Source organism: Podarcis liolepis (genome assembly GCF_965112155.1).
Source record: "Podarcis liolepis genome assembly, chromosome: 12".
Taxonomy (NCBI): Eukaryota; Metazoa; Chordata; class Lepidosauria; order Squamata; family Lacertidae; genus Podarcis; species Podarcis liolepis.
Genome location: NC_139563.1, coordinates 55,262,891 through 55,276,759, shown reverse-complemented (window position 1 = coordinate 55,276,759; position 13,869 = coordinate 55,262,891). Strand labels below are relative to the sequence as shown.

At 40.2% G+C, this 13,869-nt stretch overlaps 1 protein-coding gene across 2 annotated transcripts in view; it reads right to left on the bottom strand.

The window, feature by feature from the left end:
• Positions 1-12,868, bottom strand: part of POU6F2 (POU class 6 homeobox 2) — a 310,874-nt gene extending 298,006 nt beyond the window's left edge. The window contains exon 1 of one of the 2 annotated variants that reach the window (XM_083468803.1): positions 12,739-12,868. In XM_083468803.1, the coding sequence (XP_083324929.1) occupies positions 12,739-12,843 (105 nt within the window). In that variant the 5' untranslated portion in view covers positions 12,844-12,868. Of the gene's footprint in view, positions 1-11,975; positions 12,087-12,738 lie in introns of those variants that run through there. The other variant, XM_083468804.1, reaches the window with a different exon arrangement.
• Positions 12,869-13,869: the final 1,001 nt, after the last annotated feature.

The following is a 13,869-nucleotide window of genomic DNA, read 5'->3' as shown; positions in this document are numbered from 1 at the left end:
GGCACAGATTAACAGACTTTTGAGTAATAATAATAAAAAAGAATTTGACAAAGTGGCGGGTTCTCTCCCACCTTACAGGTTCAAGGTGCATTTTTACAAAATTCCAACAAAATTAGAGAGATTATTACAGCAATTGGAAATAATGTTAGAGACAGTTAAGTAAGCTGCTCAGACAATTACCCCCCAGGAACTGAAAATTGATGTGCAGTATATAAAATAAAAAGAGGGTTAGTGCTGAAAGCAGCAATTATATCTCTTAAGAACTAGTAGAGAGTAATAATGCGGCATTCAGATGTCTCTGTAGCAACTTGAAACTTTTACTAAAGAAATAAAATGGTATATTCAGTTTTGAAAAAGTGCTAGTTTGATCAAAGTCAAGTTCCTGATTGATCTGAAAGGAAAGATTAATAAAACTGTTAAATTTTTATGCATTTCTTATAATCTTATCTAGTAAAACGATTTGTTCACATGAGCAGTTTCCAAAGAATGAGTCAGAGAATTACTTTTTTTAAAAAAAATGATGGTGGTGATGATGATGATGATATAGATTGTTAGGAGGAAGCAAAGCAAATACTGGCAGTAAACAATAAAAAATGGGGGAGCAAAAAGCAACAGAAACAAAAGGACCCTGTCTGCTGGAGGATTCCCCATGCACTGGGAAAATATGGCCAAACTGTCCTCTTTTTTGCTTCTTAGCAATCAAGTCTCCGCTTATAACCAAATCCGGCATGTTTGTGCAGGAGTACATCAACTGTACTGCACAGTAGACTTTTAACAGCCTTGAAGCACAAAGGTCTGGAAAAAAACTAAAGTTATGGCTAAATGAATATATCTTTAGGAGAATTAAAGTATTTTTTGAGCCTAATATTCTAAAACTCTTGGCATACAAAAACTCAGTACTACAAGTGAAAGTCAATCAACATTTGTGTTAAGTTTTATCCCCGTTGATTCATTTTGAAATGTATCTTCCCATCCTATCCCATCCCACTAACCACAAACACATTTGCCCTGAGCGCATTAGCCACCAGAAAAGATTAAGATCACCTCCCTGCTAGGACACAGAAGACACTCAGATAACAACTGCATGGCACATGTACCTCCATGATTCTGTAGTCGGGGGGGGGGTCCTGTTTGGGATTTTGTTTTTTACGCAGTGCAGTAATTGAGACTGTAATTTGAAATGGAACATGTACACTGGGGAGAGAGGGACTTAGAAACCCTTCGTCCTCATCACATTCTTCATCTAAAAAAACTCCTCGGCCATTTTTATTCCTGCTGGGGAAAAGATGCAGCAGAAGAAAACTCAGCTGGGGGAGGCACTTTGGTGGGGAAACAGTGCAAGGGAGAAAAGTTAAGAAACCAACAATTCTCCCACAAAATATTTGCCATGCTCTCTAAATGGCAAACTACATGCTATGCTTGCAGTTCCGTAAGTGTTCCCAGAGGCTGTTCCTCATATGAGACTGGATGCGACTCTGGGTGAGATAAAAGTGGTTGCAAAGGAGTTGTTGCAGGGGGGTAAATTACAGCAGGGTGGGAGGTTCAGCTCCCCTCACCCAAATCCCCCCTTTGCTTTTTAAAATTAGATCACCTTTAACCTTTTTACACGACTGGAGCAGCTCTGTTTTCAAACACATTGCCATTTCCAGTGCGGCTCATTAGCTCCATGTGCTCAAAGAATGAAACGAAACCAGCAATTATGATGATGTTGCCCATTGAACTGTACTTGCGAAAGCAAAGGTGGGCAACATTTTTCCTGCCTAGAGTTGCATCCCCTTAGGGGTAATTTGTAGGGGGGTGCAGAGCCGACACCAGAGACAAAAGTGTTCTGAGTCAACTAGCCTGGATTACAGACCATTCTGTTTCAACTTTCATCATGGCTGCATCAGATTAGACTTTCCCATCTTAACCTAGAAGTAAGCCCTACTAGATTGATGAAAGTAACTCTCAGATATATGGAGAATTTTGGTTTGGGGGTGGGGGAGTAATACAAAAACAGACCAATATAGCTACTGTTCCAGAACCCAAGTAAAAAGCACTTTTATGTGACTTTAATGTGCTATACACACACATATTAAAATAAAATACTGCTCTTCCCAGTTGTTCTGAAGCTACAAAGAAAAAGAGAAAAAATGCTTTTAGAAGCTCGGAATAAGAAGGAAGGAAGGAAGGAAGGAAGGAAGGAAGGAAGGAAGGAAGGAAGGAAGGAAGGAAGGAATTCATGGGATGGAAGAATAGGGCAGGTTCAGGAAGCCTGTCTAAAATCTGGAAGCTACAGGTTTTTCACCTGTGTGCTAGAGAATTTGCAGGGCTAAGCAGAGTATTGGAGATGGCTAATTCTTTCCAGGAAAACTATTTCACCTGGCATTTAGGAATGAATTCAAACAACAGATAAAAAAAAAATGTGTGTGTCCATTTCCAAGATAAGCTGTTCATGCTCAAATATTCTGAAGATTCCCCCCGCCCCTCGCCCACCCGCCGGTTGCATGGAGCAGTGCTGAGTATCTCCAGAGGGATTCACGTCTGTTGGAAAACAGGTTATGATGATGCATAGGCTCTTGAGGGAGGAGAAAAAAGGTTAAGTAGTCAGATTCTCACAGTGTCAAAGAGGACAATCACAAAAGCAAAAGAAACATCTGAGGGACATGAAGGTTTTTCATTTTCTTGCTGTCTGAGCTTCTAAAAGATTTCTCATCCAATTTAGCCATGGCATTGTGCTTGGGTTACATGAACCTCCTCTTTTGGGTTTCATTTGTTCCAGGCAATGTGCTATGAAGCTAAGTAAAACACAGACATTTGGAACTTGCTTTTATTATCACAAATATTTCCAAGGCTTCTTTTCACCAATTCATGCACTGAAGTTTGGATATAAAAATCTGTTGACACTTTCACTGCTCACAGTGAAATGTCTGCATGGGGTGGGGGGTGGGGGTGTTACTGAAATCTGCTATCCTGAATCCAGCAAATGAAAATTACACCCAAACACATTTTTCACTGTTGACTTTTTTCAGCTTGCCATCCTACCAGCATCTCATCAAATCTGGCTGCAAGATTACATATTCTGATTCTGAATTCAATATTAACAAACCCAAGGAATGGTCAAGTGAACAAACCCAGAGCACAAATAATGCATGGCAGTCTTTGCCACGTGGGTGCCAACTCATCAGCACTGGGGCTGATGGCAGTTTAAACCCTCAGGAGGGCACCAGATTGGCAAAGTCTGATGTGTGAACTGATCAGATAGCAGCAGTATTACTCCTTTCATAAATATGTCCCATTACTTATAAATTTACTTAAGTAAGTGTTTTCAGTGTTGAGAAATGCTGTGTAGTTTGTGGTTATGGAAACAATCAACACTGTTAATACGTGAAATATATCAGCATATGTGGATCTTACAAACTTAATTGGGGCCAGTTTGTATTAACAAAGAATTAATACAATTAGCCCTCTAAATATAAATGTTTAACGATATGCAAAGAAAAAAAAACAGTTTAAAGTAATAAGAACTATGGATAGAAGAATCATTAAGAACCTGCATTCAGTTTTGGCATACTTAATGCCAAATATCAGTGGCAAATATTAGGAATGATACTGAATGTATGAAAAACATGACACAATCTTAATAATTAGCTGTATTTCTTGTAACTAATTTTTTATTATGTAGAATACTTGTTGATTTATACATCTGATTCAAGAAAAAATCTTTAGTATTGGCTTTCTTCCTTTTCCTCCCCCTTGAGAACATTCTCTTGATCTTTTGATACAACAGTTAGATAAAACTCTCCTACGGAGAAAGAGTTCCAGTCGAAAGAGACTCTCTGGCAAATATCAATAGCTAATCTGTCATTTTTGAAGAAATAGTTCTATCACCTAGGTTTCCAACCAGCTATTTTTAAAATGCCTGAAGCTATAGGTCATTTACCCGCAACCGTAAGATCCCTTAAAATAATGTGGAAGACCTTTAGCCTTTTATTGTTTTCCAGCTATATTTAAATGCATTCTAAAACATATACATCAATTAACTGATTGCAATGAAGAGTGCCTCATGTTCATTCATACAAAAATGTTCTCGGTGGGGACTCATGCACACAAACACTTTATAGACTTTTTAATCCGCTATGTTTTTGGTCACCCAAATATCTGTGGTGAGATAGCCATTTGAATGTATTGTCATGGATCCATGCAGTATGCCACAACAAATGCTTTTAAAAAAAGATTCTGGTGGTTGCCAAATCAGAAATGGAACGGTCCATCTCATCACAGCTATTCTCAATTTGAGGTCCTATCAACCGCCACTACAGACTGACCGAATAAAGTAAAGGTAAAAGGACCCCTGACCATAAGATCCAGTCATGGACGACTCTGGGGTTGCAGCGCTCATCTCGCTTTATTGGCCGAGGGAGCTGGCGTACAGCTTCCAGGTCATGTGGCCAGCATGACTAAGCCGCTTCTGGCGAACCAGAGCAGCACGGAAACGCCATTTACCTTCCTGCCGGAGCGGTACCTATTTATCTACTTGCACTTCATGTTTTTGAACTGCTAGGTTGGCAGGAGCTGGGACCGAGCAACAGGAGCTCACTCCGTCATGGGGATTCGAACCGCCAACCTTCTGATTGGCAATCCCTAGGCTCAGTTTAACCCACAGCGCCACCCGCTGTGAATAGGAGCTTCAAAATGGCCACCCAAATTGACTCAACTACATATTTGTGTTCTTAAAGTATTATTAACCAGATGAATAGCATAGACTAGCATAGATCCATATTATACATTACGAGAACCAAATCTAATCCTGAATGTTAATGTTAGGGCCAAACCCCCCACCCCACCCCCGGAAGTTCAGTGTTTAAACATGATTACTTGGAATTGCTGATCATTGGTTTCAGTTGCAAATTTGCATGGTCCAATATGCTGAGACTGTCATGGTCTGCGATTCTGCAGCGGTGCAACACTCTGCTACCTCAACACTCTGCTACCCTAAACTGTCTTTTATATAACCGACTTTTATTTTGTTCTGTGTATATCGCAATGCTTTTTGTTGCGATGGCCGACGGCTGATGCAAATAAAGTTTCATTCATTCATTGACTCTGCTACCTCATTCCCAACTTATTCTGCAGCATGTGAATACCAGAACCATTTGACCGAATACTTCATTTCACATTACAACCCAGGTATGAAATCCGTAGATATTCAAATGTGGAGATGCTATAGGATTGCATCTGTTGGGTCTGCACAGAACATGCATGCAATTCCTCCCCTGTACAGTACAGATCTCATGGAGAGGGGCTAGGCACATACAGATTATATGCTCACAGGGTACTTGCAGATGACCAAATCAACTCATGATGGTAGGGAGGGGGCAACTGGACATTAGCCCCTTTCTGTTTCCTGTCATGCTTAATAGCTGTGAATTTCATGGCATGAATTTTGTGGCAAACCAGAGGGAATTTTAAAAATCACATTTCCTAAAATATCAAGACAAGCATCTCTGTGTGTTTTAAACCACACACTCATATTTTTTTTCTGCAGAAAAATGATCGTGACCTTTTGTCTTCTTTAGTGGGAATTTTTATTTTCATCTATTTGATATTCAGCAAATCAAAAAGTTTTTTTTTAAATCTTGTTACAGCTACAGATCATTATAAGATAAGAAGCTCAACCATGTCTCTTCCATGTATAGTACACAAGAACAGTAGCCCTGGCTGGTATTTAGCTTATCATGAGAGAATCGAAGAACCACAGAAAAGGCACTTGAATGTAAATGTGTTGCCGGAAGATAAACATCTGCACTACTGAAAGACTGCAGCATGGCCAACAATTTAAAGGTCATATAACAAGCATTGTATGCTTTTTCCTCTAAGAGTTAAAATGATGATAATGTTTGAAACTGTGCTTTAAAAAACAGTCTGACCTCATAATTGGCTTCAATTATCACCAGTTATGCTGAATGCAAAATTAAAAGCCAGGCAGAATAAAAATAAACAAGTGTTCCTAAGACCAATTAGTGAGAAGCACGTTTGCAGAGGGCTACTGTCAGTTGTTGTAATGAGAGTAAAACTATTTACATAAGAAAGCAAATTAGGTTTAAGGAAGGAAATATATCCTCCTGTAAAACAAAAAGGCCCACATACTTTAGCTGGAATCTAGGACAAGGTCCAAAGAATTGCATGGAATAAATTAACTAGATAAAAAATATATATTCTACTGCAAATATTTATATTGCAAAATATCGCTGCAACATTCCTGCATCTTCTTACAATAATAATTTTGGAGTGAGTGGGTGCTGTGCTTAATAATGTAAAATAGTATGTTCCTCTAGAGATGCTTCATTTTCAAAGTACAAAGGTATTCATAAATATTAAAAGAGGTTTTTAGACATGATGCTTCTTACACTGGTATTTCCTGCACTCAAAACCTGTATTCAACATGTCCTTGTCCACAAACATCCCACTAACTTAGGAGTCAATGAATTCAAGTTACAAGAAGGGAGATTCTGACGAACAGCAGGAATAACTTTCTGACAGTGACATGGGCTTAGTCAGTATTTTTGTTAGGGGTGGCAGGCCTTTTGTTGGGGGGCCAGAACCTCAGTTTGCTATGTATTTTTACTGAATTTTGGGGGGGAAGAGCTGCCGCTCTCCCCCCCCCCCGCCACACCCACAGCAGAGCAGACTTCCACAAGGGGTGGGGGGTGGACTCAACAATTCTATGGCAGGGGTCAGCAAACTTTTTCAGCAGAGGGCCGCTCCACTGTCCCTCAGACCTTCTGGGGGGCCAGACTATATTTTGAAGAGAGAAAAATGAACAAATTCCGATGCTCCACAAATAACCCAGAGATGCATTTTAAATAAAAGGGCACATTCTACTCATGTAAAAATACGCTGATTCCTGGACTGTCCGTGGGCCAGATTGAGAAGGCGATTGGGCCGGATCCAGCCCCCGGGCCTTAGTCTGCCTACCCATGTTAACAACCAGGGTTTATCACAGTACCTTAGTGGGGTTCAGGACTAGCCTTTTCATTAGGCAGGGTGAAAAGGCTGTTTCAGGCAGGAGTCTTGGCCACAGGGGCAATGTTAGCAGACGGAAGGCTAAACCCTGGGGATTTTTGTGTGAAGCCTCCCTGCCCCTCGCCTTTTTAAAAAACAGTATTTCTTTATTTGCTTTCATGGTAACTGAGTGTCCTGCAAAAGTGACCAGCTGCTGCTTGGGGGGGAGTTTATATTGTAAATGGCAGGGGAGTGGGTTGTTTCTGCTCGATATTTCTGGGTGAGTCTGGGTGATCTGGGGTGAGACCTTTTATAAGCGTCCCCCAAATTTCACCTGGCCCCAAAACTTGCAGTGACCAGAAAATGAGGTGCTTATGTATCTAATTCCTGCAATCCTTCCATCTTTCAAAGAAAGAGCAGAAGGGTCTCAGGATTATTTCATACTCTGCACACATGTTTTCCCCAGTGGTGGAGGAACCCTCTCTGGCACCCGGGGTGGAGCAGCCCGTAGGGAGTGCACATGCGCAAGAGCCCATACGGTTGCTGTGCAAGAGGCAGCCCGTACAGACACCCATACGGACGGTGCGTGAGAGCGGCGGCCCTTATGGATGCTGTGCAAGCGGCACCCATATGGACTGCGTGCACCCTTAGCCGCTCTACAGCTGGGGGGAGACAGAGGCCATCTTGTCACACATACACACCCCAGAGTGGCACCCGGGGTGACCTGCCCCCTCCACCCCCCACTTTGTGCACCCATGGTTTTCCCAATGCATTACTGGTATACAAGGAACATGGATATCAACATGGCGGCCTGCGGAACTCCATCTCAACCATGATTTTATAGGCCTATCTGCAAATAATGGCGTACATTGAGAGAATAAGTGAACCATGCCGTACAATACTTCTCACCACTGTGTTAAATTGGATTAAAATAAGAGTGCAAATTTTAATAAACTTTTTTGGGGGGGAGGGGGAGTATTAGAAATGCTAGGTTTGGTCTCTGAGAGAGCTCTTTTAGCTTTAAGAGTTGTATTTCACGAGGTACTGCTTTTTCTATCATCTTTGTGCTTTGATGCTAAAAGCCAAAACTATGGGCCTTTCCCTTCGAAACCAAACATGATGATATTGGCTCTCTCAGGGCATTGGCACAGTCTGTATTGGGACCTGTGACTCTTTATTCTGCTTGGTGTGAACAATATAAGATAAACATCATATTTTTATAGGAAATGCAATCTGTTATTAATTACAAGTTTCTTCTCAGTATATTCCTTTTCTTCAAAGTTACTTTAAGTCACAGATAAGTGAGAATTTTATCATAAAACACCTATTGTACATCCATACAGAACTACTTATGGCAATACAGTAACAAACTCAAATTATAGCAACATGCTGCTACAAATTTGGTTAGTGTTATCATCTGGTTAGTATTCTGCTATAAATTTCGTTAGTGTTACTCTTCTGCGTAGAATGCTGAACTACAGTGGTGCCCCGCAAGACGAATGCCTCGCAAGACGAAAAACCTGCTAGACGAAAGGGTTTTGCGGTTTTGGAGCCGCTTTGCAAGACGAATTTCCCTATGGGCTTGCTTCGCAAGACGAAAACGTCTTGCGTTTTTTGCAAGTTTGTTTCCTTTTTCTTAACACTGTTAATACAGTTGCGACTTGACTTCGAGGAGCAACTCATAGAACGCGGTGCGGTAGCCTTTTTTGAGGTTTTTGGTGATTTTTGAAGCTTTTCCAAAACCTTTCCGACACCGTGCTTCGCAAGACGAAAAAACTCGCGGAACGAATTAATTTCGTCTTGCGAGGCACCACTGTATTGTAAAAGAGGCATTTGAAATTAGAAAATAAAGCTGATATAAACCAAAAGGATGCCACTGATATGTGCCAAATAAGCATAAATGGTTTCTTTGAAAATGTATATGTAGTTATGTAAATAACTACACAAAATGGGAATATTTACAAGCTGTTGCTTGCTTGATAGGGATCACTCTACCTAATTAATGTCACCCTTTTCTTTCACCAGCTCATTTAATCTCTTCTGTTCTATTGTGTTTGCGAAACCCGGCAAACGTAGAAATGTACAGCTCGACTTGGGCCCTGAGGCCTGAGGATCAAGATGGTAGGCTGGCTTTGGTTTCCCGAGGGAGCGCAGAGCCAGAAGGGTGATTGGACACAGTGACCTGTCTGCATGAGATGAGACAAAAACAGGAGGGCTGTAATACTGATGAACTAACCTGTCACTCACAAACTCAGGTCTTGGGGGAAGATGGAGGGGGAGGGGAAAGAAGTTAGAGCCAAGACTGGGACTGAGCAAAACAAAAAGACAGCATAATGGTTAAAGTAATTAGATGACGCAGTGGGCAGCAATAAGAGAAAGGTACAGGAGGAAAATCGCAACCTTTCTGAAAAGGTTTTTTTTTTTTAAAAAAAAGAAACAATAAGGAGATAGTGGGTACTTTGAGGCAGAAGATGTTAGCAAGGTTGCTGCATCTGTCAAGGATCAGAGTTTGATTCCAAACACTCTGGATATGAATCAAAATCACAATGAGCTTCTAAATCTTGACATGCCGGGCAGGGAGGTTGTTCTTCAGAGTACTTGGCTGCTTAATTGCTTGCTTGGGGGGGGGGTAGAGGAAAAAATCCAGAGGGAAGTTGCACTTGCAATTTTGCACACCCCCCCTCCAGTTTGCCCTGTTGCTAGAAGCTGTCGTTCACATTGTAGCTGTCACGGTTACCTATTGGCACTTACCAGTGGGACCCAATTTGGAAAGCGATGCTTAAAGGCAGCTAAGTATCAAGATGAAAAGATCAGGAAATGCCTGTAATTAACTGAGGGAGCAGTCAGAGTTGATTATCCTTTTAACATTAGGCCTGCCACTTGTTCGAGTTTCTGTTTCAAACAATACAACTATTTAGGGTTTATGTTACACTTCTACGGGCAATTTTATTTTTATGGAGTTTTGACAGTCCTCCTTGTGTCTGTTCACACCTTGCAACGTGGTAGTTGTTCAAATGGCTGTTCATTAAATAGTAACCTAATTATTGTGCTCCCAGAAATATTGATCAGTAATGCACAGCTTTAAAGATAACACTATTTTTTAAAAGAAAAGTTTCATAATCACAGTAGCATGTGCAAATTTTTTGAATGAACTTTTTTTCTGCACAGATTTTCAGTATGTGAAAGAAGCAGGTTGTAAAAATAGATATGAAATGTGTCAGTTTCCCTGCTGATTTTTAGTAGTTAAACACGTGCCTATTTAATTTTGGGACATATCTTAGAAAATGAGCCATATTACTCAACTGTCGTTTACTGCTGACACTGCCCAAGTAATTATATTTTCCTATGAAATAAGCATTTTCATTAATCTGACAAAATAGGGAGGCTGCCTGTTATGTCTTTAAACACTACATAAGACCTGTGGGGAAACAATCCGAGTAATAAAAATGTTACCTTTATTTACTGTTTATCTTTCATCACCCTATGGGGTGGTACCATCGGCTCAGTCCAATTCAGCATAGGTTCATTAAAATCACTGGACTTTAGTTAGTCATGACAACTAACTTAAGCCTACTGATTTCAGCTCTTTGACTTTGAATACGATTTAGTCTGATTCCATTCACCACTTCTTTTTTGAAGGAAAGACTAAAGTGCTACAAGGATACTCTTTTGCACATTTGAACAGCATGCGTTCTATGTTTCACAACATACACATGTGCATTGTGCACAGGTATAAATGGAAAAATAGTCTGAACTGGTATATCACTTGCTACATATTAGGTTGCATGCATAGTAATAAGATGAGTTGCCGTTTTACATTTCACCCAGGATTCACACCTGCTTTAAAATGTCATTGTTTTCTTTAAAGTGTTTGTTTTAATAGCTGAAATGCACATATTTTTTCAAAGTAATTCAGTTAACTTTTTATTCATTAAAGCAAAAATATTGGAGTATCTAATGTTTTCTCAGCTATTTATAAGTGTTTAAAGCACAAACATGTAAAACGGCTATTGTGCTAAGGAGGAAGTTATATTAAAGATGACCTTACAAACACCACCAGTGTTTGACAAATTTCCCCTCACACTTTTTAGTAAAAGTTGCATATGTAACCAACAATGATGCAGCTGTTTTAATACTTACTTACTTAATACTTAAATACTTAATACTTAAATACTTTAAAAGGGTACATATTCCTTGCTGAGAGCATTTTTGCAGATGACATTAAAATTTTTAATATTTCCACATATTTTTATACTACTTTAACATGTGCACCCTTTTTTAAACTCGAAATGTGCTCACCAAACCTATGCATCTGAACCTAAGTTTGGGAATGGTTTCGATAAATATGTCTGTGTATTTTCACACACATATATTTACAGCAATGCAAAGCTGAGGTAAACATGATACTGCATATCTGACCTTTTCCATCTCAAATGCATTACTGAAGATGCTGATATTAATAAACCATGTGCTCTGTGAGACTTCTACATTTCACTGTAACTTAAGTTAAAAACACACACACTGAAAGATGCCTATTTGCTTTCAGCTTCATATCTCTATTTAGGAAGCACAAATACAGAAGCATCACTTTTAGCAGATTAATTGCATTGCCTTCGAAAGATATTAAACACAAACTTTTAAGGATTCATAAATGCCTTTTCTCTTTCACTGACACACAGGTCAGTAGCTAATGAGCAGGTGTTGAGTACTTAAAATTTTGTTGGCAAATGTAAAGAACACCCCTAGCCCCTTTCCCTTCCTCTACTCCTATATTAAACTATCCTCTCCCCTCTGTATCAGGTCTCTCTTATCACTTTAGGTTATAATTTGGAGCCACATGAAAAGACAATGATTCTCTTTTTTTATCCTCTGGTAAGTCAACATCAAGCTCGCAACACCACGTTCACAAAATAATGATACACACAGACTATGCAGACTTCTCAGAAAATCACAAAACCAAATGAAACGTCAAGAGAAGGACTCACACTGACCCATTTGGAAGACAAAGACGGCAAAACGGAAAAGCTCTAAAAAGCAGCTTGTGAGGCCTCTGAGAGATGTCCTTCTGGCATTTCATCACAGCAGCCCCAGACCAGTTTCACCTCCCTGGATACAGCGAAGGGAGAACTAAACAGAGCTGTTTATTAGAGCTGTTGTGCTGGATTGCATTAGGAAACACGAGCAGACCACCTGGACCTTTCAGATTGTGGCAGTGTGTTTAATTTGCAAGCTGCCCCTTAGCAGCAGCAGCAGCAGCAGCAGAAGCAAGGGCTCCTATATTTACCAGGCTGGATATCACACATTATCTGGGTTAGAAGGAAAGGAAAAGAAACACCCACATGCTACACAGTCAAAGAAGACAGTCGATCCACAAAGAACAGAGAAAACAGAAACCGCAACTCCCTATGTAAACATTACAAGCACTTTTTTACACTTCACTTCTTCCTGCTTGCACATATTTGAGCCCCAAACAGAAAGATAGATAGATTAAGCAGGGGCTAAAAATTCCAAATTGGATTCCTCAAAAGCAGAGTGTCATTTTTTAACCTGTTCTACCCATGGCCAGATTAATGTGGCCTTTTGTTGCTTTCCCTCACTGCCTCATCCCCCCCTTACTTTCTGCTCTGCACTTGCTGGTCGCTGAAGCTACAGACAGAAAGATGGTACTGTAAATATGAATTATGTGAATCATATGGTTAGAGTCTTGTGGGGTGGGGGAATAAAAGGGGAGTTGAGAAATGGCTGACTCCATACCTGACCAATTACAGCTTGCATGGTCCCTGTGTCCTGCTGAGCTGCAAGATCGCAATCCATCATATGTAGTCTTTGAAAAAGAGAATGGGGGTTTCTGGCATGCATCTGTCAATCAACTTCTGCACTCCCAACCATCACCAAATGCAACGGGGGGAGAGAAAAAAAGTCAAGCTGCTCCACCAAATAGGATGAAACAGTCATGTGACCTTCAGCACTCTCTCTCTCTCCTACATTCATATACTTCCATATAACGTATGAATTTTCTGCAGATATGAAATGACATTGACAAATACTCGATATCAAATAAATAAAGCGAAACAAACAGCTATTCATCCGAGGCAAAACACTTGCTGAAAATGCAGCCTCAACACAGAATTATCCTAACAAGTTTGTGGCTTTATTTAGAAAACCAAAACTTTCCTACGAAAGGGCTATGATTTACATATGCCTGGTCAGAGAGAGGTAACCCTTTGCTTCCTGTTGCTCTCCTTTTTTCTGCACTGTCCTAGTTTGATTCCTCTTCTGTTAAGTTTCTTTGGTAATCAAAATACTCACATTGCGCTCTTAAGAGTATGCACACACCTGTAATTACGAAAGCACGAGAAATAAATTTAGGGAAGTTGGGAATTTGTAGCGGACAGAAAGATTTTAAACTTTAAGTGTTAACTGAAAGTTTCACATGTGCATTGCATTACACCTACCAGTGGCAAGCATTTCCTGTCTGACTGCGATGAGCACTCCAAGTATAAAATATTCAAACTATGTAAATCCTACTTGCGGCATGCTTTCCATTTTGAAGGCTCGTGGAGTTTTGGTTCATTCGCTGCTCCACTGAACTGACATAAACTGTTGTTACTTATGATGGCAAACATTACCATTTCCCCCTCCTCCTTAATGGAAGCAGTTTGTTTCATATTCTGCCCCCTTTTCAAGCTAAGACTCCCACAAATACGCAATACTATTTTTCTTGTCAAAATGCACCACACATCTGTCTCCAAAACCTAAGTGTCACAATGAGCAACATTTCAGGGTATTGATTGCTGATAAATTATTGCCTGTGATTGCTGACGGGTGACATTAATGCAATCCAGTGGTATTTTAAGCACATGAGGATGAATACAATAAACTGGT